Source organism: Halichoerus grypus, chromosome 4 (genome assembly GCF_964656455.1).
Source record: "Halichoerus grypus chromosome 4, mHalGry1.hap1.1, whole genome shotgun sequence".
NCBI lineage: Eukaryota > Metazoa > Chordata > Mammalia > Carnivora > Phocidae > Halichoerus > Halichoerus grypus.
In genome coordinates, this window is record NC_135715.1 from 46949816 (window position 1) to 46976471 (window position 26656).

The following is a 26656-nucleotide window of genomic DNA, read 5'->3' on the forward strand; positions in this document are numbered from 1 at the left end:
AGATTTAACTGTATGATTACTTACCATCATGATAGTCATATAAATTGTCAAAATAGGCACTTTTGAACACTTACCTTTTAAAGTGTAAAAGAAGAAATTCAAGATATTACATTTAGTCAATCATTATGTAAAATTCCAAAAAAACAAATAACTAATTTAAAAGGTGAACCAAAACGTCTGTCTGTTATCCATTTCATCAGCTTATTTTTTCAAAATACACTCAAATTAAAAACATTATGAATGCAATGATTTTGATACACACAGTTCACCAGTCTTCCTCCCCCAAATATTAAATTTTTAATCATAAGATAAAGTCAATTATTATTCAGATAATTCATTTTGCAAATGAAAAAATTATCAGCAAGATCAGATTCCTGTCTGATTTTGCATCTGTCTTTCAAATCATCACCTGTATAGGTATATTCCAGTTCCCAATAGGATTAAAAGAATAGAAGGAATTCAAGGTGAAACTGAATGATGCAACACCTTTCTCATTTTTCCTTCCTCCAACTCTTGATAATTTTTAACTCTTTAGAAGCAATAATGCAGGCAACCAGCTAACCAACCAGCATATTTTACAATAGTTAGTAAATACCTTGGGGGAATTTTGAAGCCCCCAGTCTTTTGCATGGGTTTCAAAGATAATTTACTATGCTTTCCAAAATAACAAAAATCATATACAAATTTAAATTTTCAAAAAAATTATCCATTGTATTTGAATTTCTGGTTTGAAAAAGAAAAGAGTAATGTGAGAAAAAAATTATGAAAATTTAGGAGATAATATACAAAGAATTTGGAAGACCTGTCCTCAGAAATGACTATTACAAAGTAAAAGGCATTCCTAAATTTGAAGAAAAAAAATTAATTATTAATCAAATTTATGACTATTAGATTACTAGAATATTTATCATTTTCCCTCTGAAATACAGGAATAAGTATCACATTCAAAATGTATGATTCAATGGAAAGAGTCTATTTTAGGTTGGCATTCATACCTGAAATTAAAATAAAGCTAAGTGTCTTTACTAATGTTAACAGATTTTTAATTAAACATTAGCACAAAATGAAATGAACTATCTCTACTCTTTATCAGACTGACACTTAATACCTAATTCAAGTATCCCCAGCTTTCTTTGCTTGGAGACTTCAATTCTAAGAATTTTTTCTCCTGTAGTAAAAGCAGCAGTCTTACCTACACAATCGTTTCATGAGATAATAGGCCTGCATTCTTCCATATCTAATTTTGAAATAATGGACAAATACCTTGATCTTGTTAGAGACTATTTATAATTTACATGGTACAGTTTTTTTTAAAAAAAATACACAAATGGAAAGAAATGAAGAAATGTTAACAATTGGTAATGCCTTATAAAAATAGTTGGTGAACTCTGGCCTGTGGCCCACTATTTTTGAAAATCAAGTTTTATTGGAATTCAGCCATGCCCTTTCATTTATATGTTGTCTATGGCCACTTTCATGGTTCAATGGCAGAGTTGAGTAGTTGTGACAGAGACCGTATGGCCCATAAACCCTAAAATATTTACTATCTGACCCTTAACAGAAAAAGTTGCAGGCTCCTGGCTTAGAAAAACTAAGTCTCAGTTCTTAACCTTAAAATTAAAATTTTCTCTCTATTCACTCCTGTAGATAAAATACTAATGAGGCATTTTCACATAAGCACTCTTTTTAATTAGGTCATAGTTTAAGAAAAACAAAAAACAAACCACAAGTCATTTTCATCCTCTGTGGGACAGACTTCTCTCACAGAGTTTGCATTTAGAAAGTGCCTTATGGAAAAACTGTTCATTTTTTTTTTTTAAGTGGATTTCAATGTTAGGTGATTTGTAGCATGTTTATATTCAATCCCAAACTACTTAAAACTGTGGAAACAGTACCATCACGGGAACACCTAAAAACAAAATGCACTTAGACACATTAAGTTTCCTGAAGTGTATTACAAGTTCCTCTAGAGTGTACTTAGAATAAGAGTAAGCAACCTGTTCTTTCCCAGAGAAAAGAACTCTTCTGTTCTTGGTCCTTTGTCTCCTGTGCTTCCTTATGTTTTTTTACAGGGTGATTTTTGTCATTGTTTCTCAACCTCTCCAAATCTATTCCTTCCTTTCAACCTCACCAGCTGGAACCATTATAATTTCTATTTTGTGGATGGAGAAACTGAGGCCTGTGGAATTCATGAAAGGCTAGCTGGAGATCCCAATATGAGTAAGTAAGAGGAACGAGTTTCTTTTGACTTAAAATTTTGCACTCTTTCAAATAAAAAGCCTGCAAGTGCTGTAATGATCCATCTTCCTTTTGTGTGTATTATGCTTTGCTTTCTAGTCTATTTATCATTGTCTGATGTATTTTACAGATTTATTACTTTCATTCTAATAATGCTTGTTAATCAATGCTCCCTACTGAGTTCTAATACCAGGTCACACCCCCTTGAATGGCTTTGTTCCTGTAATTGTTCAGCTCTGAATCATCTTAAACACAGATAAAAGCAATGAGGTCTACTGGACAACTTTGATTCAAATAAAAGAATCAAAGCCAGTTCTATGATCAAATCTGATGATCCTGGGCTGCTTCTGGAGTCTCCAAAATTTGGCAATATTGTCACTTTATTTTTTTTATTATGTTATGTTAATCACCATACATCACATCATTAGTTTTCGATGTATTTTCACTTTATTGGACCAACTTACAGAACCTCTTGAAGCTACTGCTGGTTGTCAGACCCTGTGACAATGTGTCATACGTACATAGGTCCCAGCAGAGTTTCTGAAGCTTTGTATATGGAGGCCTTAAAGAATTCTTTTCCAAATTGACCTGCATTCCAGGAACTAAGTTGTAGTAACTCATAGTAGCAATTATTCATGCTACACAATGTTTTCATACTCCATAGATACCTCAATAGAAATGCATGTCAAACATGATATCCCAACTGGTATAGGAACAAAAACCCTAAACTCTGAGTCAGATGACATTAATTCTCTATTCCTAGCTAGCTGTATATATGTGAGTAACATTTCTGTGCTTCAGTTTTCTCACATGAAAAGAAGTGTAAATGAAATCAGATGTTATCATATGTCTCTAACTTTCTGGTATTCATTGCCCTACAACAGTTCTTTTGTAGAAACTTTTCTTCAGTTTCTACCCGGTGTGAGCTTTTCTTCCCACAAGGTCTCCCTGAATAAAAAAGCACAATTCTTAAGGAAGACTTAATAACATCTTTCCACTTCAAAGTTTACTTTGGTTGTGTAAGAAGTTTAAAATATCTGGAAATTATTTTTTTGGAAGATGTTTTATCAAAAATTGGTCACTTTTTAAAATGTCTACTTAATACTAAAGCAAAATCCAAAAAAACAATCCTGGTTTAGAGAGGTCAAAATGGAAATTTGTGATAAAATAAATTAGCATTCCAGTAAAATTACTTTTTTATAATCATAAGTATTCTGGAATGAAATTGTACTCTTGTACAATTGCTAACATTTGGGCCAACTGAAATATTGTTTTTATGGAAAATATGCCTGCATATCAGTACCCTAACTGCTTCAATGTTTTATGTCATTTGCTGTAAGCAACAACAATAACCATATGTGTTATTCAACATTTAGTATTGATTATATCATTTATATGCATAATCATATTTCGTCTTGAATTCTTATGATAGCTCTATGAGTAGCAAATAGTATAACACTTAATAAGAAAACAGAAAAAAAAGTTAAGCAACTTGCTCTGGACTGAAAACTTTTTTTTTTTTTTTTAACCAAGAACCTTGGGAATTGAGTCTCAGTGTAAAGACTCAAACTGTCCATCAGGGAGTAACTGATTAAATGAATTATCCATTAATTGGCCCAGAATTCCAGCATTGTTAAGATAATATGAAACTACATCACTGACATGGAATGATGTCTATCTATGATATATTTATATAATTTTAGGCAAAAAGCAGCGTAAGATATTATGTTTAGTATATACCTATAAAAAATCTAGTTGTGTGTCGTGCATGTGTGTGCACTTCACAGCATGGGAAGATAGACAGGTTACGATCCCTTGTTAAAAATCCTTGCACTCAGACATGTTTTGTAATCCCTAACTCTTTCATATTTCAGAATGACATTTTGTTGTACATGTCATGTATTACCCATCCCAGCAGGGAATGGTACAATACCTCAAATTTAAACATCTTAATATTTCTTCAATAAAAAATGTTCATATTAACACTAAGTGGAACAAGTAAAGGTTAAAAATAGTCTTAGATCAGTTCAGGTCCGAGAAGGGACTGTGGATCCGAACAACAAAAGGTTAGCAATAGCCCCCTCTGAGTACTGAATTATAAGCAATTTTATAACTTTTTAAATGCAAATTTCTCTATTTTCAGTCCACAAATATGTAACAAGTTCTTATGATACACCAGGTGCTGTTTTAGGTATGGATTTTCAGCAGAAGTTTTGCAGTAAAAATTCTTCTTAAAATACAAAATGACTATAAACATAATGACTATAGTGACTATAAATAAATAAAAACATAATCATTTAATTTTGGAAAAAATAGAAACTCAAAGATGCATATACTGTACAAAAAAATCTGAAATTATTTTAATGCAAAAACTTGGATTTTTTGCATATAAGAGTTTTATAATAGTTGTTGTTATTCCCAACAGTAAAATCTCTTCTAGGGAAACTATTGATTTGGTGAAAATCAAATAGGAAAGAGGTAACTGGCCTTGCAGTCAAATGTAGCCAATTCATCCCTGGGGGCTGACTACAAGTTCAATGTTAGAGTAGTTGAAATCCAAAAGGCAATAGACTAGCAGTGCCTGAATCTCAACTACACAGGTCTAGAAGCACAGTCTCAGTGGAGCAGCTTCATCTTTAGAATATCTGTCATGGAGCACAAAAACCAAGGGTCCAAAAATCTCATATATTTACCTTTCAATTGTCCTTAAAAAACTCTTCTTTATAGATTACTTAATTCCATGTTTTTTTTTAAATATTATGTGCCCTGCTTATATGTACATTAGGCACATTTTTGTATGAATATAAAACACAAAGTAGATAATTTTTCCCAAAAAGAAGTGAAAAAAATGGAAGAATTTTTCCCTTTTCTGATAGCCTGCTTTCTCCTTCCTTCTTTTAAAAACGGAATCAGGTTGTCATATATAGTTTGAAAAAGTAGGTTTTTCCTGTCTCTGAAGGACCATGAGTTTATTCAAGCAGAGTTAGGTAGTTTATAAAAGCTATCCACATAATATAAAAAAGACAAAGTATAAAACTCTTCCTGTAGCCTAATTTGATTTAAGGTTCCCGATACCCCTTTTCTTAAGAGGACAGAACATCACAATATGAAATGGTGCACCTAGTAGCATAGTACATAAATAGCTCAGGCTGAAAGCATAACAATAAACTCTCCGTCTATTATTGCAGAACCAATAAATAAGCATAATGAAAATTATGACACATTATTACATTACTCTGTATTGCCTCTATTCATTAAAAAAAAAGATGAGTGCATTTAAAATAATTTCACATGTCAAATGACAGTAAACCTTCCAGTTGAGATGATATTGAAAGGAATATTTGTAAAGAGCGGATGCATGGTCTTATGTGGCTTATATCAAGATTACAATAGAAGCACGGAGAGTCTGAGATGTAACTACTTCATTCCAAACTGGTAGTAGCATAGTATCCCAAACAGTTACATCATTCACCTGCGCTATGTGTGTTCTGATATTATGAAGTCAATAAAAAACACATTAAAAAGATTTAGAAAAGACTTCCCTGTCAATTAGCCCTTGGATGGATTCTACTTTTTCAGTTTCCCTGTTGATTTAATATACTAGATTATATTAGCAGCACTGGCTTGTAAACAAGAAAGATCTGAATCCTATTAATGGAGATATGCTGCCAAAATAATCAGTTTCCTACTTAACAAGTTTCCAAGTATTTGGAAAAGCTGTGAAATGGGATTATAAGGTTAAGCTGTGTACATCTGGCTCATCACTATATAAATATTTCAGAAATTTGATCTCATAGGCGAAGAAACACCTGTCTAATCATGACTCGTTTCCAAGTTACATGAACTTCAGTGAGCGTAGCAATACACAAATGCTGACAAGAAATGATGATCAATTTACATAATGTATTTCTTGTGTTAGGCATATAATTTTATCATATATCACTCTTCTGAGTGAAGACAAGAAATATTTGGGGAAGGTTCTGTGGCATCCTATTACGTTGGCAAAAAAGGATTGAGGGAGGTGCAAAAATTTTTAAAATTCAGGATAACCACCTAAAGTACTAAATATGCTTTTTTTCTTCTTGTGCCATGGTATATAACTTTAGAGTAATTGGATGTTGTAAGTATAAAGTAGTATAATATGGACTCAGAGAATAATTAATGAGAGGCAGGAGTTCGTGCATAAAATAACAGTAAAAAGTTCAGCAGTCCCTCTAGTTAATCGAAACCTTAATGAATTTGAACATCAGTTGCTTTAACCAGATCCAGGATTAAATAACTATGCTGACTCTTTGTCAAATATACACCAGCCCATTAGGCCTGATTTTATGTTTTCAAATTTTGTTCAAAAACGTAATTGGGTTAAAAATGTACCGAATATGGCTCTTATCAAATTAACTTCAAATGTCCAACTTGAAAACATAGATTTTGAAACTGTGGTCCAAAATGGCAGCTAAAGGTCAATGAATCAAATTTCCAATTATATTTCCTGGGAGCAGATGGGTGCAATGAAACCTAATGATTGAATTTTAAATGCTTTCATGCACCTTTTATCTGTTTCCCAACATGTTGATTCTACCTTAATGCTCTAACAAGATAATGGGTTTATTACAATTAACCAACTGAAATGATATCTCCATTTTCCAATTATTTATATCATATTACCTGGGGATATTGAATCAGAGCTCCTTTCCTCTCCTACCCCTAGTGCCTTTCCATCACCATCCTACATTTACACCAAACAAAACCCAAACTCTAATATCATTAAATAACAGATGTGTCCTGGGAGATCTGACTTCTATAGTTAAATGATGAGTACTTAAAATGAAGCCCAAGTTCACTGAGGCTCATTAGGAAATCTGTAATGAAAATACTTCAAAGGTATTTGTTGAGTAAGTTTAACTATAAATTTCCTTTCCTTATGTTATAAACTGATACATTAGTCTATTTCTCTGACCTGCATAAGCTTAATATATAAAGAAGGTTTATCAAGTGGTTAAAAAATCGTATGTTCTAGGGGCACCTGGCTGACTCAGTTGGTAGAGCGTTAAACTCTTGATCTCAGGGTTGTGAGTTCAAGCCCCAAGTTGGGCATAGAGTTTACTTCAAAAAAAAAAAAAAAAATTAAATGTTCTATTTTAGGAACGGCAAGTGGAGGATTTTATCTCTACTATATCTCAGTAGAGCACATCCCTGCCCAAAGAATAAAAGGAGGGAATTATGCAATTTATTGCTTTTATATAAAAGAAATCCATATGTTATCTCTTAAAGTCTAGATGAAAGGAAATCCAAAAAGCTTTTTATTTTAACTAATAAACAAAAGTTTCTCATCTATTAAATGCATTTTAATAATGCTAAACATAATATTATTTAATCCAATCCTTCTCAAATTCAACCCACCCATCTATAGCTCTACTATAGGAATCAAATATAGGCATCTGAGGTCTGAATGTACATATAGTTAAACACAGCTTAAGGTGATAAAAAACGGTATCTGAGTTCTTTAAAAGTATTTACATTAGATGTAAATGTACAATGTTCTTAAAGTATCCCTGTAAAAATATATTTTCTGAATGGATATCACAGAAAAGAGACCAGATGAAAAGAATAAGAAGAAAACAATCAGAACAAGTCAGCATAAGACATAAATAATAATTCCCTTCCTTTTGCTTCAAACTATGTGTTTTGATGATAATTTTCAAATATCTAAACAGCTTTTTGAAATTTCTAAACAAATAATATATTTTCAGATTATATGGCTTTATGTGAAGACTAATATAAATGCACAAAACCTGGTATATTTATTGGACATTCACATTTTTTCCAACATTGTTTAGAAGTCATATTTCCAGTAGATTTCTAAGCTGTATTTTTTAAAAGAAAGCATGTATGATAGTTCAAGAAAAGCACATTCAGAGAAATGAGTAAAATTCAAACAGATTATGGACGATTACAGGCCTAGTTTCTGATCTTCTGAGAGGGTATCTGCTCCCAGTACTCAGGCTTCTCTTAGTGACAGGAAAGCAAGACCAGCCTGGCATCCTCTGGAGAGAGCAGCATCCATTGTTGCTAGGCCTTCTTTCCCCAAAATGCCAAATATTCCAGAGTAAATTTACAGAGGTGCTCAAATTACAATGTTTGGATAATTGTGGATTTAAATGTCCCCACTGAGAACTTGCTATTTGTTGGTGTATGTTATATAATATTTATTTAAAATTTTCGGGAAGTCTTTCTCTTGTTTTTGAATGTTAACTGACAATGAATCCTAAACTTCTTAAATTTGCATTTCTATGCTCCTTTCTATTATTTTTTCTTTCACTTTGTATCCCAACTATATGGCAAGTGGAGAGGATTAAATTTTTAATACGGTTTGAAAGTTCATTCTGCTTGAAAACTTTACTCTATCAAACCTCCTTATTGTTTGATATGGATTTTGCAGTTAAAGTTTAAAATTTAGATAAATAGTAATTAAGTCCTAGAATAGCTTAAAAGTAGTGAATGATTTCAATTAAGAGCTTTTTAATTTTTTTTATTTATTAAGTGAATTTATGATTATGAATTGAACAACTCTGTAGGTTGTAGATGTGTTTTAAATAACAATACTGAAATGGGCAACATACTGTTTATATAAATGCTTAGCTTATGTTTCCTCAATATGTGCATAAAAATTTCATACCACCTACATGAAATAGATTTTGAAATTTTGAGAAAAATTTTGTAGGTTGGATTATTATTATAATGCACATTGATTATTGCCCATGGTGATATTCTTTTCCCATTATCAGATGGTAAATGGTTGGTACCAAAGTGATTAAATCATAAAATTATATATTAACAAATACAAATAAATATAATCCCAAAATTACTATTTATGGTTTATCTATAATTTCATTTCATTAAAATGTCCCATAGATAAAATAATCACATTATTTTCTTAATAATTTACTAGAGCTGTATGATTCTTAAAGCCTTAACAAAGAGACATAACATTTTAATTGTGCAGTTTTAATACTGTATAAAGCATATCAAGGAATAGGACAAAAGACAAAAGATATACTCTTACCAACACTACTTGCTCTTGATATACAGTATATATATATATACATATACATATATATATAAATGTAGACACATTTTTATGTGTGTATGTGTGTGTATATATATATAAACAAATTCACTGAAAGTTTGATGTTCATAATCGTGAACTTTGATCATTTTTTCCCATGAACTTGTAATAGTATCAATATAATTGTATAGGAATTTTCATTGTAGTTATTAAGAAGGTAACTATTATAAATAAAAATTATCAAAATATGCCACCTTCAAATAAATTGTTTACCAGGATGTTTATATAAATAATATCTTAGACTTTGACCTCTGTAATTTCTAGGTTTGGATCTAAACTCCAGCTCATATCTGATCAGTGATCAGAGGATTATAAAGAATCCATATTTTTAAGTCCTTACTATGTATTAGAAACCATGCTAGGTTCTCCCAACTACAGAGACAAGCAAGATGTTATATGGTCCCTGTCCTCCAATATTCAGCTATTTAAGCTGCTTTGTGACAAATTAGCTTTGCTAATAGTTATAACATTGATCCAGAGTTTTAAAACTGTTGAGATTTAATAATATTCATTATTTTGTGTGTAGAACAATTAGATCTTTACAGAAACAAAGTCTACATACCACAGCCAAAGAAGGAATGAATGGAAATAGGTAGGGTGTTAAACCTCTCGTTAGTCATCCCAGTATCAGTATCTTTATTATGGCTCTTTAAAATTCCTATGCATTATGTAGCTTTAGGATGAAGCATAGAAGAAAAAATACTTGCACTGACTTCTGCTGATTAAATATTATTTTATAGTTCAAAAGACTGCACTTTCCTTTTTACCTCCCAGTCTGTCCTGCTTTTTCCAACACTGCCAAATGGTCCTACTACCATGTACTTCAAACTTAACCAGGCAACAGAGGAGCGTGATGGAAAATATTATCTACCCCTTTGCTAAAGCATTACATGTCAACTTTTCGCCTAAGGCAAAATTTAATGGCTGACTTGTGGATCTTTATTTCTAGAGATTTACTATGGAAACACTGACATAACCTTTAACCAGAGCAAACAGAGCCACTGTAATAAGCAGGAACACCAAACCTAAAAATGAACAAGGAACAGAAAGATCCTGGCAGGAATTAATCTGCCATTTTCACACATCTGCCCGAGGGAGGTATTGTAATTGCAAAAATTTACTCTAAGACTGCTGAGACTCATAGTAATTATGTTTTTTTTTTTTTTTTTTAAATAGAAATAGCCACAGGTGGTAACAAATTGGGTTTTGAGATGGGGAACTGGGCATGCATTCTAACCCAAATTACTATGTAATTGTCTTGATTATAAAAAAAATCGTAGAAAGTCTTATTGCTCAAGACCAGAAAAAAGAAATTCTCCTTAAATGTATTCCTTGTCTTTTAATTCTTTTAGTTTCTCTCCACTTAGGCATATAGCTTTGTTTGTTGATATTGGCACATCTGATATCAGGGCCACACTGTAGAATAGGCTTTTGCCAATAACCCTTAGAAATTCCTCTGAGTGGGATTTGTGTAATAGGATAGTTCACTTATTTCCTGCCTTATTACCATCTAGAGATAAATAGTAGCTTTCCTAGAAGGTCAGGATCTGGAAATGTAGCTAATAATTACTATTATCCGTGCATCTGCCAATGTTAAAAGTGCAAGGTTATAGACTTTTTATTTCAATCTGTTGTATTAAAATGTTTGTTATTTTTCTTACACACACACACACACACACACATAATTTCAATAACCTGCTATCTTACTCTACACTTAGATTCATGCATTAGCACCAACATATTATTGTTTTTTAAAACTGCAAACATATTCCAGGCATACCATGCCAAGTAAGATTCAATTATCAAGTGTACCTCCAAACTTTCTTAATCAAACAAGATTAAAATAAGAGATTAGGTAATGACTTAAAACAAAACAAAATACATTAATGTAACAGGAGGTCACATAAAGCTTAAAATAATAATAAAAATAAAGCAATCAAGTGTCTTGCCTTGAAATTATATGAAGATAAGTTTGTATGTAATCTTTAATTCCATCTTAATGATAATGATAATAAAAATAAATGATTGATTTTTCTTTTATTTTTCATGACTTATAACTCCCCTTATTCACATTCTTAATGCAATAAGTTGATTTGGGATAAATGTTTTTAAAATAGATGCAAAACTGCAAAAGCAAAATAGAAAGCAAGACTTTTGTGTCCCAAGAAGATACCACAATAGAATTCACCAATATTTAGACAATATTCTATTTTTGGTGACAGAATCATGGAAATCAAAGTAACTAATTTTTAAGGATGTTTGGAAAGCTTTTCTAACAAATGTTTATACAAAGATGTATCATTAAGCAATTATCGGGTTTGAGATGGAAAATACCCCTTTTGGAACTAACTCCCTTTTTTTTCCCCAAAAATACTAAATGATAATATTTTTTCTTAGTAAATTTTGCTGAGATTTCAATAATATTATGTCTCAAACATTCTAATTTCTTATTGTCATATCATCCACTGAAATGGAAATATTGGCAATAAAGCACATATTGGCCACTTTACACTCTGGTAAGAGAATGCTTCTCATGGTAATTGTAGGTGAATTTCTTTTATAGATATCAGTTCTGCATATTGGAATTGCTCTGGTGAAATAGCAAAAAATCTATTGAATATTCAGTCATAAAACAATCTCAGTTTACTCTGATAAATTAGTCTATGTGAAAGAGAAAATAAACAGATTTAAGCAAAGGCATTTATATTGGGGCCTGTGAATTGAAAAGACATTTATCTTGAAGGTAAAAACTATCATTTTAGGTTTCAAAACTGATGCAAGTGGCAAATAAATATTTAGGAATTTATCTAAGACAGTGATAGTGTAAAATTGGGTTATAGAAATAAGAAAGATATTTAAGCCACTGTGACCATTTCTGCTTATAATAAAATACCTGTTGCATTTCTACTTTATAAAAGTAAGCTATTAGAATTTAGGAAATATGTGTATATTTCAACTTGAGTTTTATTGAATTGGAGGGCATGAAAATTCTAGGTGTAATTGTAATCCAATCACTGTTCAGCAGTGATTATTAATGATTCAGGCAGAAATACTGGTAAAGAGGTATATCAATTGCTGACTTACGCCTAAATTATATTTTTTAAAAGTTATCACTAAAAGAAGCTGAAGAAAATATATCTAAAGAACCATACTTGTTAAAAGAAATTATTTAGTCACCTTGTAAGTTAAATCTGTTATTAAAAAAAAAAAAATATATATATATATATATGCCACCAAAATAGCATTGGAATTTTTCTGAATTATCCACATTATGCATTAATATAATTTACAAACATGTAACTAGTGTCTCTTAAAAACAATATGTATCTACAAAAACAATTATAAAGTTATAGCTTTGAAAACTTGAAATAGAGTTTTAATGCTCTCACTTTCAAATTCTACAAAGGCTGCTTTTAGCTGATAAAGAGAGTAAACAAGAAATTGTCCTTTATATGGTCTCTTTAATGTGTTCCAATAATTAAAAATCAATCAAAAACATTATAAGTTTAAAAAATAATAAATACTGTTCAGAGTGTATTCCAGAGCCAAACAAGCTTACATGATTATACTTATCTGTACCTTGCCCATTTTGCATCCAATATAAATATGGTTCTTGAATATATTATTGAGTAGAAACATAAAGAAAATAACATGTCTTTAAATATTTCAAAATTACTAAAACAAAATGGATTTCTAATACCATTAAGTTATTTTAATATATTCTATTCCTCTAATCAAACCAAAGTCTATTTATGTAGATTCGTTACATCTAAAGTCTCATTTATCCAACCTGTATTTATCCTTTGATCACAAAGCTTGTTAACTTAAATGGTCTTTTATTGTTATGATTCATTTTCCCATAATTATGCTGTTTAACTGCCTTATTTTTTGAATAAATATATGCAAACGTGCCAATCATATTTAGCACAGTTATGCTAGATGCTCAATGAACTGTAAGAGCCATTTCACTACAATAAAACTGCCTGGAATAGATCCAGGGCAAGGCCTACAAATACCAGTAATCAGAATGTCACTAAGACCAGAACGGATAGAAGTGTGTCACATGTATATCAAGAGATTCTCTCAAACACTGTCTGAAACCGATTTTACAGTCTATCACTGGAAGAACTTTGTGCATACGAGGGAAAGATGCCACCCACACAGCCCACAATTTTGCATCTGTCTTTTTGTCTATTTTTTTTTTTCTTTTTTGGCTTTACCTAAAAAATATTGAACTTCTACAGCAGCAAGGAAGCACAAGAAAACTTCTGCTTAGTCACAGCTGGGAATGTTGATGTCATTACGGACTTCTTTATTATAGATAATTTATTTCAGGAGACTAAAGGATAGTAATATATCACTGTCAAAGCTGGTGGTGAAAGCTATGACTAACCATAAAATACTGTGTACCACTGAAGGAAACTCTTGTCAACGTCTCCTCTACTTAAATAGGTTGACAATAGATTAGTGTAGGTCTGATGAACTTTAAAAGTGTTTTGTAGGTGGGTGGCAGAAGTCACAGTATCTTCAAACTGATGGGCAAAATGAACTTTATGCCTTCTCTATCAAATATACAGTCATTGGTTAAAGGAATTCAGTACAGGGGAAAAAAAAAATGACTTCCCTGATGACTTTACTAAAATATGACTTTAAGATACTGCCCTGTGGGATTTATTAAACAGAAGTATCACTGAGGGGAATACATTCTGGAGCAATGACTAATATCATAATTAGCAGGTGCATTTGTAAGAATTTACCCACTATTGAGTGTATTGCAAGGCTTATCAGCATAAGGAAGTTAAGTTTTACTTCCTAACTGGCATGAGTTCAGTTCCAGCGGCCTCATCTTACCCCTGTGGTTGTTTCATCATCAGGATCAAGGTATATATTCTCACAATACCTCCAGCCATCCCACCATCCTCCCGAAAGAATCAGAAACTTGGATGAAAATTTTTTTCTCTTCATCTACATAAACTCCAACCTATTGTCCACTGAAGGCCAGTCGTTCCTCAACTTCTTCTCTGCTCTAGAACAACTGGCTCTACTTTAAGGAACTTGAAAATGTGTGAAGTTTGAAAACAGCGCAATCATCAAGTTTTAACATATTTTCAAAGAAAAAATGAAGGTTTGAGGTCATCCTTAAAATGAGGAGAGCTGGGGCGCCTGGGTGGCTTAGTCGGTTAAGTGTCTGCCTTTGGCTCAGGCCAAGATCCCAGGGTCCTGGGATGGAGTCCCACATCCAGCTCCCTGTTCCGCGGGGAGTTTGCTTCTCCTTCTGCCTGTCATTCCCCCTGCTTGTGCTTGCTCTCTGTCTCTCTTTCTCTCTCTCTCTCTGTGTCAAATAAATAAAATAAATAAAATCTTTAAATTTTTTTCATTAAAAAGAGGAGAGCTGCCTTGGAACTAAAAGGTATAAAATGGGCTAATATTTGTGCTTGAGTATTTATATACATTATATGGGAGATATATATACATGGATACACATACTTTAATTTTGCCAAGAAGTTTTATGATTCACATTTTCATAAATATAGGCAGAGCCAAACTTCACTGCAATAAGTGCATATAACCCTTTATTAATCTTAACATTAAATATTTTCTTAATTTATACCTTTTATTTTTATAGATATATTTCTATTGCATTGTACTACATAAGCAGCACTAACAGTAAAAAATGTGAAGCCTGATAGTGGTAGTGAAACATAAGAAAATATAAATATTATATTTGTAAATAGTATTAGATACTTATCTGGAGATTTTTAAGTTTTTTTTTAAATTTTAAAATATGTATATTTCTTAATCCTTTAATGAGGTATTTGAGATTATTTTAAGAGTAACCAACTTATTTTAACCTCATATATAAATCTATATGCACTGTAAAAAAGTGAATAATATATAACTTCAAATTTATTAAGAAAAGTTTCTGGAAATTGTTTGTTTTTATTTTTTTAATGTTTTTAATGTGTTTTGAACAATATGGTCACAGGTGATCAATAATGTTTTAGAACCTAGAAATTTTTTTCTTGACTAAAAATGATGTTCAAGCAATTGAGATTGGAATTTTAGGACATACTTTTCTATGATCTGATAGTTTTCATGATCACACACAGCCTTAAATAACATGAAGATGCCAAGAATAAAATTCCAAAATCCTCCAAGTAGACTTGGATATGATAATATTTATTGAAATTATAAAATTCACTCATAGAACTTAAGTAAAATTATAAACTCACTCATACGCTCAGAAAAATGTAAAATTATCCTACTCTTACATTTTTAAAAGACTGATGAGTTATCACCTCAGTGGAAGGATGATGAAATATTTTACCTGGCTGGTATTTTGGAAATTTTGTTGAAAACTAAAAACTAATGGATGAAGAGGTTATTACCTATGAGTAGTTATATCAACTAACTGTAAAAACAAGGTTCTCAGGTTTCTAATTCATCTAATTAAAAAAATTATACTTTTGTGTTTTCATTTATTGCAAAATAAACAAATGCACCCAAATTTACATTGGAGCTGAGATTTTCATAGGTGCACACAAAACTAAGAATGAAAGTAACAATGTATTAAAAATGATGATAATAATTTGAATTTTGAATTCTTCTCCAAAGAAACTCAAAATACCTTGATGGCTGATTATCTTTTAGGTTTTTTTGTTCCTTATTTATACTATTTTTAATATATGGTAAAACCGAAAAAATGCGTTATGATTATGTACTCATGTTAACTTAAAGTAGGAATTAATCCTTCCAACTTTTAAAAATTAAAAAAAAAAAAAGGCAAGTGAAGAAGACACTCTTGGAGGCCTGCTATAGGAAAGAGACATCCCCTTCCTATTTAGCCCATCATTCCTCTTATAAGTAGAGATGTATATAATGTTTATGGAAATGAGTGCATGTAACTAATCAAACTATGCTATCTTAGAACAACATTGTGGAAAATTAACCTCAAAATTATATATGAAGAAATTGTTCAACATTTTATGTTTGTTATTGAAATCACTAACATACTAGAATATGAACTTTTAAAGATCACCATCTTGGGAGCTCATCAGTCCCTATAGTCAAGAATCTCTTGTGTTAGAGAAGTGGGACTAAAGGCAGACAACGGATAATGTTGCTAGTAAAGATATACTTTTTCTTTCACATTTTAATTCCAAAATACTGAGTTTATTGTCTACGGTATGCTACTTTAGTCCTCTATGCTGCAATCTCATTTTTATATATTTGGATTGACTGTATTTACCATGTGTTTAATTCCTTTTTATTGAAAAGGCCATGCACATATATCAAAAGGATTTTCTCTTCCTAGCATAAAAAGTCTAAAGTCAATCCTAATGTGAATCTTTTAAAATTGAACTATAAAACACCACATGAGAATGTATTCTTTTGTAAAATTTATTTTAGTAGATCTTATTCTGGCTCTATATATTATCTTCTATGAGTTCATATTGAAATGACTTGCAGTAGTGCTACAAAAAAATCTGAAAACACAGATGTTCAAATAAAACTGGAAATTCTCCCAACACTGAAGAAGTCCCCAGCCTCTTCTCAGCCAGGCCTTCGTTGAAAACACCTGTTGAGAAGTTACCCTGAGACTGAACAAATAATTCTTGATAAGCCTCGATATGCAGTAACTCGTGACAATTAGTAATGATCTCTACTTGATTTTAGATTCTCATATTAACATACAAAATAATTCACATGAAAATTACTATGAAAAGTGCTTTTATAAATTTGTATAACAATTTATTTGCCTTACCTACCACAAAATCTGTGCTCCTATTTTTCAAAATCAGTGTTATAGCTTTAAAATGAATAAAATATTTCATTAACACAATGTTATATTACGACTCACATTATTGAGGATATTTTAATCACTAGTCTATTATTTAAACATTTTACTTCATCTGAGAAACTTGAAAAAACCCTGAATAAAATCTCTTCTCACAAACCACTGTTTCTACATAGTGGTTACATGTGTAACCAGCTTACAGGATTGTTCTGCATTCACTTTCAATAAAAATGCTCTTTGCCCAAGAACCTACAGATCTTAACCTTAAAATTTAGACCCCCGTGACTCACACAATATCATTTGATACTTTAAAAAATCTTAATTTAAGCTGCAATATGAGTCTTCTACATCCTGAAATTCTTAAATTTCATACCAGTGTATCTCAGAACAATTACGAAATACGTTTCATTCCATCAATAGAAATACACTGTGCACCTTCTAAACAGCACAAACATACTGGAAAATAAAGCTAAAGCAGACCTAGTAGCTGCTAGTCCAAGTGCACTCCGTGGATTAAAATACTACTTTCAGAAATACACGTGAGATTAGTAGCGTGTTTCCTCAGCAGACTGTGTTAAATATACACACTGATAAATGCACTTTGAAACAAGGTTTTGGATACCTGAGCACTTGAATTTAAGCATGTCACTTCAGCGCAAAGTGTTTGCAGCATTCTAGTTTAAAGAAAAAGAAGAAAGGAGGGTCACTATAGTTAATTTACTCTGTTCTCAACAGTAGGTACTGAGAAAAACTTGGTATATTTAAGAGGAAATTAACATATTAGGAATTTACAAAGCATCCTTTATAAGACTGCAAAAACTCAGGAAAAAAAAAAGAGTAAGAGATTGCCTGTTTTAACAGTTTATATCGAGGATATTTCTAGGGCAAGAGCAATCTGCAACATTGAGTCACCTTGGAAAAAATTTCAAGAACTTAAAACTGAAAGTTTTTCTGTGTTTTTATGGCATGGATTTAGATTCTAGAAGAAAGGGAATGACAAGGAAGTTTGTCTTTTGTTTTCTTTTTAAATTATCTGTCTCTTTCCCTGCATGTGTGAGATTTGCTTTGGCTTAAGTTTTACTACTGAGAGGAATCATCATCATCATCATCATCACCATCACCATCATCACCACCATCCATTCCTCAAGCAATGAACAGCTTAAAGAACAGCATGGTGTAAATACAATATAGGCACCCCTGTCCCTCGAAACCTTCTGGATACTTCCATCCAAATTTGTTCCTTACTAATCTGACCAAGGAATCAGGCTTGCTGATATTCTACTGCACCAACTTCATTTTTACTGGAACCTAAATAAGAATTCAACTAACAGCACTTGAAATGGAAGATTAAACATTAACTCTCTGTGATATCTTTGTAGTTGTCAATGGTAAAAATAGAAGAAAGGTATTTAACATATGTGTATATATAAAATGACTACAAAAGATCTATAAATACAGATATTAACATATCTCCCTAAAGAGATTATCATAAATACCAGTTTTACACAGTCACAGAAAGACTTTCATAGAAACCACAATATTTTTTAAGGGAGATACTACTTGTTCAGTCTTTTATAGACATCAGAAAATCATGATTACTGGTATACAGTAGACACCATAAAAAGTGGGATTTAATACTACAATCGATACTTCAGTATTCAGTAGCACCAATTACAAGAGTCTGTTTTACAAGGACATTACAATATTATAAGAAAATATGTTTTGCTAACTTTTAGCATTTGTTATACTTCTGTTAGAAAGGATAAGGTTATGAAGTTTTACTATTCATTTTAATAATAAAAACATTACGGAGCCAAGTGTCATTAAAAGGTATTTGCTTTTCAAAGCATAAAATTATGAACAAATTAACTTCATTTGCCCCAAACTAATCTTCCTCCCAAAGTGTCACTTTTAGTTAATCTCAATTTTGAATTTCAAGTAGTGCTCATCCAGAGTAATTTGTAGCAACATGCATTTATAATAAGCAAGAATTAAGTTTTTCTGTGACACAACTTAATAGTGGATAAAAGAAGCTAGGCAGTGACTAGACAAAGTACAGTCACCTGCTATTGTTAGCATCTACGTCCACGATGGGTCAGTCATTTAGGTTTCTTTTTTTTTTAATATATCAGTAACTTTGGATTATACTATCTAAAATATACTAAATATCACTTAGACATACTGAAAATATATAGTATGAAAACTAAATACATCCTGAAACTCCTTTTGGTGCGTCAAGTGCCTTTAATGCCAAATATGCCTCCTGTTTTCAGCCATATAAATTGAGTCTGTGACCCTCTGGTGCACTCTATTCCTTCCTCAATGACTCCAAGAAACAGATCAGGACAAAATAAATATAAACTTTTCATAGACAGTTAACGGTCATTATCCAAAGCCTACATTTACTCAAACTTTTGAAAGAGCTTCAGAGCATAATTCACATATTAAAAGTTTAAACTACACTGAGACATCATGATGCAGTTTCTACTGTAAAAAGTAAATCAGATTCATATTCTTTAAAACACTTTTTAAAATATAAATCTGACTTTTTTGGTGAGGAGTGAAAACTTAGCTCAGATTCAGGCTCTGGAATTCTCTGACTAGTTGCTGTTTTGTACCTGAAAAAGTTAACTTCTGAGTATTTGAGTATACATTTCTTTCATTTTTGGCATCAGATTTTTTTAAGCAGAATTAAAAAGCAATTTAACTAAAACATTTTTTTTTTCCTACTCTGGGAATCCTTTGTTATGGAGAGAAATACAGACCCACGAATAAAAATAAAGTAAAATAAACTCTAAATACTGAACACTGCTAACATTTTTAAGCCTACAAAAATAAACTTTAAAATACACAAAAGTAAGACTTTCACATCTTTTTAGACTTTAGACTATTTACATGGGAGAGGTTATGTATGGAATATGTCCTACACGTAGTGGCAAGAGTGTGAACCATTTTCACTTAAAAAATTTTCCTCTCTCACTGCTGCTGGCCGTGTGGCTTTGTCCTGTTCCCAAGGTTTCAGGACAGCTCCCCAAACCAGCAATAAAGTAAAGTCCCAGTTAGGCTAAAAGTCTCTTACCTGAATTATGGACATCCGAGTGGCAGGGGTCTCGCTTGCATTAGTCCCTTGCCCGGTGAAGCTGGTGTGGCAGCCCGCGTGCCCCTGAGGAACAGTCAGGTTGTTGGAGGCCGGTTTGAGATACATCACCTCCGACCGGGGCGAGCTGAGGGGCAGCCGGGTCTGGTAGTCGAAGTACATAGGGGAGGTGGCCAGGGAGGGGCTGCTCACCACGTTCATGACGTTCATGGCGTTCCTCTCCTCCACCTCGCTCTGCACCAGCATAATGTCATTTTTGTTGATTTTTTTCTTCTTGCCCTTGCCCCCGCCCAGCTGCGGGTGGCTGTACTCGGCGATGCGGCAGTTGTAGGTGCGAATCTCCTTGTTCTCGCGCTTGCACTTGACGGCAATGGTGATCATGGCCGCTAGGAGAATGATGGAGATAGTGCTCAGAGTCACGATGAGCGGCAGCGACATGTCCCAGTGGTGCTGCTCGCCGTTTACCCGGGGAACCCCTTCGGGCAAGGAGCCGCTCACCGAGCGGATGATGAGCTTGGCCACCGCGGACAGGGTGGGCTTCCCGTGGTCCGTCACCTTCACCACCAGCTCCACCACCGGCGTCACGTCCTCCCAGAAGGGGTGCAGCGTGCGGATCTCGCCGCTGGAGGGATCGATTTCAAACAGGTGGTCGTCGTTTCCGTCTACGATCTCGTAGGTGAGGCGCCCACTCTCGCCGAAGTCACTGTCAAGGGCGCGTACGGTGCTCACCAGGTAGCCCAGGCCGGCGTTGCGCGGCACCTGCAGCTCAGCGGTGTCGTTCTGCAGCGTGGGCAGCACGATCACCGGCGCGTTGTCATTCACGTCTAGCACCGTCACCCTCACAGTTGCGTTGCTCTCCAAGTGCGCGGGCGCCCCCGAGTCCTTAGCAAGCACCTTGAACTCAAAAGCCTTGGTCTGCTCGTAGTTAAAGGAGCGCAGGGCGTAGATGGCCCCGTTGGTGGGGTTCACAGACACATAGGTGTAGATGGACACGTCGCCGATGTGCGAGGGCAGGATGGAGTAGGACACTGTGCCGTTCTGGCCCAGGTCGGGGTCCTGGGCGAGCACTGAGCCCAGGTACTCTCCTGGGATGTTGTTTTCGTGCACCTGCAGCACATAGAGTCCCTTGGTGAAACGAGGGGGGTTGTCGTTCTCGTCCAGAATCTTGACAGCGAACGACTTGGTGGAGTTGAGAGGAGGCGAGCCCCCGTCCCGCGCCACGATTGTCACGTTGTACTCGTCCTGTGTCTCGCGGTCCAGAGGGCGGTCTGTCACCACCGTGTAGAAGTTGTCGTAGTTCTCCTCAAGCTTGAAGGGCACAGAACCTCCGGGCCCTCCCAGGCCGCCGCCGCCGCCCGTCCCCCCTCCGCCCAGTACCCGGCACTGCAGCTGCCCGTTCTTGCCCGAGTCCCGGTCAGTGACCCGCACTAGAGCTATGACGGTGCCGGGCGGGGCGGCCTCGCTCAGCGCCCCCTGGCGCACGGAGACGAAACCGATGGACGGCGCGTTGTCGTTGCGGTCGATGAGCTTGACAGTGACCTTGCAGTGGGCCGGGATGGGGTTGGGCCCCAAGTCTCGGGCCTGTACGTCGATCTCCAGCATCCCATTCTCCTCATAGTCCAGGTTGCCCTTGACACGGATCAGGCCGGTCTTAGGGTCGATGGAGAAGAGCTCTCTTACGCGGTCAGGCACATAGCTGCTGAAGGAGTAGAGTACTTCACCATTGGGACCCTCGTCGGCGTCGGTGGCATTCAGATCAATGACCACGGTGCCCAGTGGGGCATTCTCTGGCAGCTCCACCAAGTACGAGGGCGCCTCGAAGACCGGGCTGTTGTCGTTAGAGTCTATCACCTTCACGTTGATTTGCACAGTGGCCGATCGCGGCGGCTCGCCGCCGTCCAGGGCGGTCAGCACAAGCGTGTGGTGGTTCTGCTGCTCGCGGTCCAGCGCCTTCTGGATAACCAGCTCTGGGAATTTGGTGCCGTCGCCGCGGGACTTGACGTCCAGCGCGAAGAGCCCATGGTCGTCGCGCGTGAGCAGATAGGTGCGGAGCCCGTTCTCGCCGGCGTCCGGGTCATGTGCGCTGGTGAGAGGGAAGCGGGTGCCCGGCGCCGCGTTCTCCGAGATGTCCATCTCAATCTGGTCCGAGGGGAAGGAGGGGGCGTTGTCGTTGATGTCCTGGATCTCCACCTTGATCATGCAGATTTCCTTGTCGTTGGCGAACACCTCGAGGGACAGCTGGCACTTGGCGTTGTGGCGGCACAGGGACTCACGGTCGATGCGCTGCTTGGTGTAGAGGAGCCCGCTGTCCGCGTCCACGTCCAGCAGGTGCGGTGCTGAGTTCTCCAGCACCCGGTAGCTACCCGACTTGCTTCGCCCGCCGCCGACGCCGCCACCGCGCTCTGCGGGCGGAAGCCCCGGCTGCAGTCGAGCATCCTTGCCGATGTTGCCGATCACGGTGCCGGCCCCTTGCTCCTCCGGCACCGAGTAGTTGAGGTTTTTGAGCGTCAGGGCAGGGGCCCATAGGAGGAAACAGCAACAGATGGAAAGGTACATCCCAGACCGGTGGGGTGGGGGCAGGAGCGGCCGGACTGGAGGGGCGAGCGAGTGGGTGCGCGCCAGCCTGGGGCTCGGGCGCAGCGTGCGCGCACGACACGAGCCACAAGTCTGTGGGTCCTTCCTTCCCTCTGCTCCTAGGCTGCGGCACCCGTTGGTCTCCTTATTCCGCTCAAGTTCCCCGAACCTGTTGATCTACAGCATCCGCACTGGGCGAGAAGCGGCGGCGCAGCGAAGCTGCAGGGGCACGGAGCAAGGCGGCGGCTCCCTGCGGCTGGGGGCGAGCCCGGGGCTTTGTCTCTTCCGCCGGGACTTGGGGCGACTCAAAGTTGAGCGATGAGGCCAGCGATGAGATGGAAATCGCGTCTAGAAGGGATGGTAAAGAATCCGTGGATTTTCCTGGCTCCGCTAGGGCGCTGCAAATCCACTCCCGCGGTAGCCGCCGGAATACTCTTCACATCGGGTGGGGGAGGGAACGGGGAGGTGTGTCTTCAGGCAGATGGGAAAGTGAAATCCTTACTTGTTTCTCGTCTCCTGCGATGAAATTGATGGGGATGAGGAGCAACGGAGAGAGAGTCAGATATATTTTGAAGCTTCGCTGGAGCCCTGTGAAATGTCTGCTGGCTTCGCGGGCTGTCGGTTTTCAGGCAGTGTTTTGCTGCATTTAGAGATCTAATCTTGCATTGCTGGCTGAGGCAGAGGCGGCGGCGGACTGCATCTCCCAGCCAAGCGTATTTTTTCTCTCTCTCCTTTCCGAGCAGCCAAAGGGAGGGGAGGAAATGCAGCGCAAAGAACTAGTGTCCCGATTTGTAGTTTCCTCCCTCCACCAGGCTCCTCCCTCTCTTCCTCGGAAAAGGCTCTCCCCCGAAATCAGGAAAGCCACAGCCAGATCAGCGTTTGCGGTATGAGTCTATGGGGGGGGGGGGGGGATATATAGCTCTATCTCCGCCTCTGTTCGTAGAACACACACTCTGATTTCTCTATGCCAAGCCAGTAGCCGCCGCTACCATCCCATTCTCTCCCCGAGAGCAAGGACTTCTCTCGATGCAGTTTAATTCCAGTTTGCTTTTCTTCCCAGGCGAAAGGAAATCAACAGGCAACTCATGGTTGGATGTGCAGATTTGAAGGGGGAAGGGGAGGCGGAATAAAAAGGAAGGGGGAGCCACCCTCCCAGTCCTCGCACACACACTCTCCCTGTCTCTCGCTAGAAGGGAAACAGTCTCTGCATTCACAGGGCTGGGCTGTCAAGTGCCTCTCTTTTCTTTCTATTCAGCATCTCCTTCCAATGGCCCTGCCTCCCAGTCCTCTTCATCTAGAAAGGAAAACCTTGGCGAGGAATAAAAGTGGTGAATATTTGAAGCGAATAAAGTGCGGGGTTTTTTTTCCCGTCAATTTTTTTTTTTTTTTTTAATAGTAGGAGTGGGCTGGATGAAAGAAACACATCAAGGTTTGGCGTGATGCATTCTGCAGTCTCGCTCTCAAACAGTCTCTCTGGGCGACTCGAGGAGGGCAGGGGGTGAGGAGCTGCGGCCACGGGGGCCCAGCCAGGGACGCCCACCCCTGAGAGCTACCTCCGAGGGGATGTTAGGCACAGGTCTGTCTACTCATTATTTCGGGTTCTTGAGGCGCCTCGACATACGGGAATGACACATCCAGAAATGCAGGTGTTCCGATCTGCCCGATGAGTCAGAAGCAGTGGAACGAATCGTATTCACTCTCGCCTCATGGTCCTCCCTTCACAGACATTAGTTGCGGCTTCTTCCTAACGCTTTCTCTGACTCACTCTATAGAAAGAAAAGCCAGATTCATGTTTTGGAGGAAAAGAAAAAGCGAGAGAAAAGGGAGGGAGGGAGGGAAGGAAGAAGGTGTAGCTGAATCCAGCAGCACTTTTACTCTACCTCTTTCTGCCGGGGTCCGAGGGTCTGGAAAACAAGGCGTCTGTTTTGCTAGGTGTATTTATTTATTTATTTACTTATTTTTAAAAAACCCTTCCTTTTGGTTAGACGTGAGGAACCCCCAAATCTTTCAGAGTCCTGGAAAAAAAGAGAAAAAATCAGGATTCCAGTGACTGTTCACAGCTTAGCCCCGCATCATAGTTCATGATTTTCCTCTCAATGTTCTCTATTCACAAAGTCCAGCACCGGTGTGCATAGTTAATTGTGCAGTCCGTTGTGGAGGGCTTTTTTTTTTTTTTTCCTCCTTTTCTGTCACGGGTGGTCTCTTTTAATCTGGTGCCTGTCAGGATCAGCGCATAGCCTGCGAAAGACGTGCGGATTTCAAAGCAAATAAATCCATCTCCGCAAGCAAAGCATCGGAGGAAATGAAAGGTGAAAATTCAACAGTTGGAGTAGCGTCTCCCCAGCCGCCCTCCGCCGCTGCCGCATCCGCCGGGCTCGCAGTCCCAGCTCTCTCCCCAGCGCCTCTTGCTGACTGACTCTATTCACCTCACGCCGCCGCTTAAACATTGATACTGATTCCCTGCCAGCCAATCCGCGTGAGGAACAAGGCCCTGCCTCCTCGGCCCACGCCCAATAGAAGGCGGAAAAGAGACTGGCGGGGGCGGAGCCAGGAGCCCCAGCTCTTCAGAGTCATTGATTAGATCAGTTAGATGGGAGACCAGCTGGGCTACTCGAGCCCCGCGCTCCGCCTTGGCAGCGGCGCCCAGGGCCTCGTCGCCGGGTCTCCCGAGTCTTTAACTACTGCGAGAAGCTCCTCCACCGTCTTCCTCCAGAAAAAGGAGAATTAAAAGAAAAAAAAAAGTTTGACAGCGATTTATTTTTTTTTTTTTTATTCCATGTACACAGGAACCGGAATCGCAGCGTGCTTGCAGAATAAAGTAGCTGCGGTCTTCCCGATGGGTTTCTGTACCCCCACACACACACCGGCACCAAACATACACCTATGCCAAGAGAGAAGCAGATCTTCTGGCTGCCTGTGAATCCGTCTGAATGTGGTGCAGAGGGATGTGTGTGTGTGTGTGTGTGTGTGTGAACCCGCGTGCGTGGTGTGTGTGTGTGTGTGTTTCTGGGGGGGTGTAATGTGTATTTCAGCGAGTGTGTGTGAATGCGAGGGCGCTCGCGCCCCGCTTCTGCCGGAGCTGGTGCAAACACACCCGGAGCAATAGCAATCAATATGTAACTTTCTTTATCCTCGGAGAAAAATCAGCTGTCCCCAGGCACCCATGCAAGGAAAGTCACTTGATTATGAAAGTGTTTCAGAAGAAAAGCAGAAGCCCAGTGAAGGAGAGGCGTGTCTTCCCAGAGGAAAAACTCCTCTCCTTTAAGGAGAAAAGCTCACTGTCAATTCAATCTTTGTAGTTTGTTAAAACTCAAATCTGGCTAAATAATACTTAGGACTCTACCCTTTTTAGTCACCCTCAGCTAAGTCCTGATTTAAGGTAAAGCGGACACCCCACCCAGTACACACACACACACACACACACACACACACACACACACACTAGTTTTTGGGTTTTGTTATTCAATCTTGTTACTGAAGTTCTATAAGGCAATCTGAATTTTATCTCAACCAAATAAGTGTTGATAATCACATTTGCCAAAGCTTCTATGCATAAAAGCTGAGTGGAAAGCAGAAGGCAGATCAGTGGGGCATCTGTTAAGATTCATGTTTTGTAAGTAACACCACCACCACCACTACTACTACCATCTCCCTCTCTCTCTCTCTCACAAACACACACACACACATAGGCTCCTGATTCATTTACTTTGTCAACTTCAGTTTCTAATCTCAGAGATTCTTTCTTCCCAAACTATTATCACAAACATCCACAAGTGAAGACTGGTTTGCTCCTGATCCTGCAGTTCTGGGAAAGAGTTAAGAA

At 37.4% G+C, this 26656-nt stretch overlaps 1 protein-coding gene across 4 annotated transcripts in view; it reads right to left on the bottom strand.

Annotated features, from left to right (window-relative positions):
* The window catches only part of PCDH17 (protocadherin 17), a 97880-nt gene extending 72645 nt beyond the window's left edge, over positions 1-25235 (bottom strand). For all 4 annotated transcript variants that reach the window (XM_036094732.2, XM_036094733.2, XM_036094729.2 and 1 more), the window contains exon 1: positions 20242-25235. In XM_036094732.2, the coding sequence (XP_035950625.1) occupies positions 20242-22815 (2574 nt within the window). In that variant the 5' untranslated portion in view covers positions 22816-25235. The remainder of the gene's footprint in view (positions 1-20241) is intronic.
* Positions 25236-26656: the final 1421 nt, after the last annotated feature.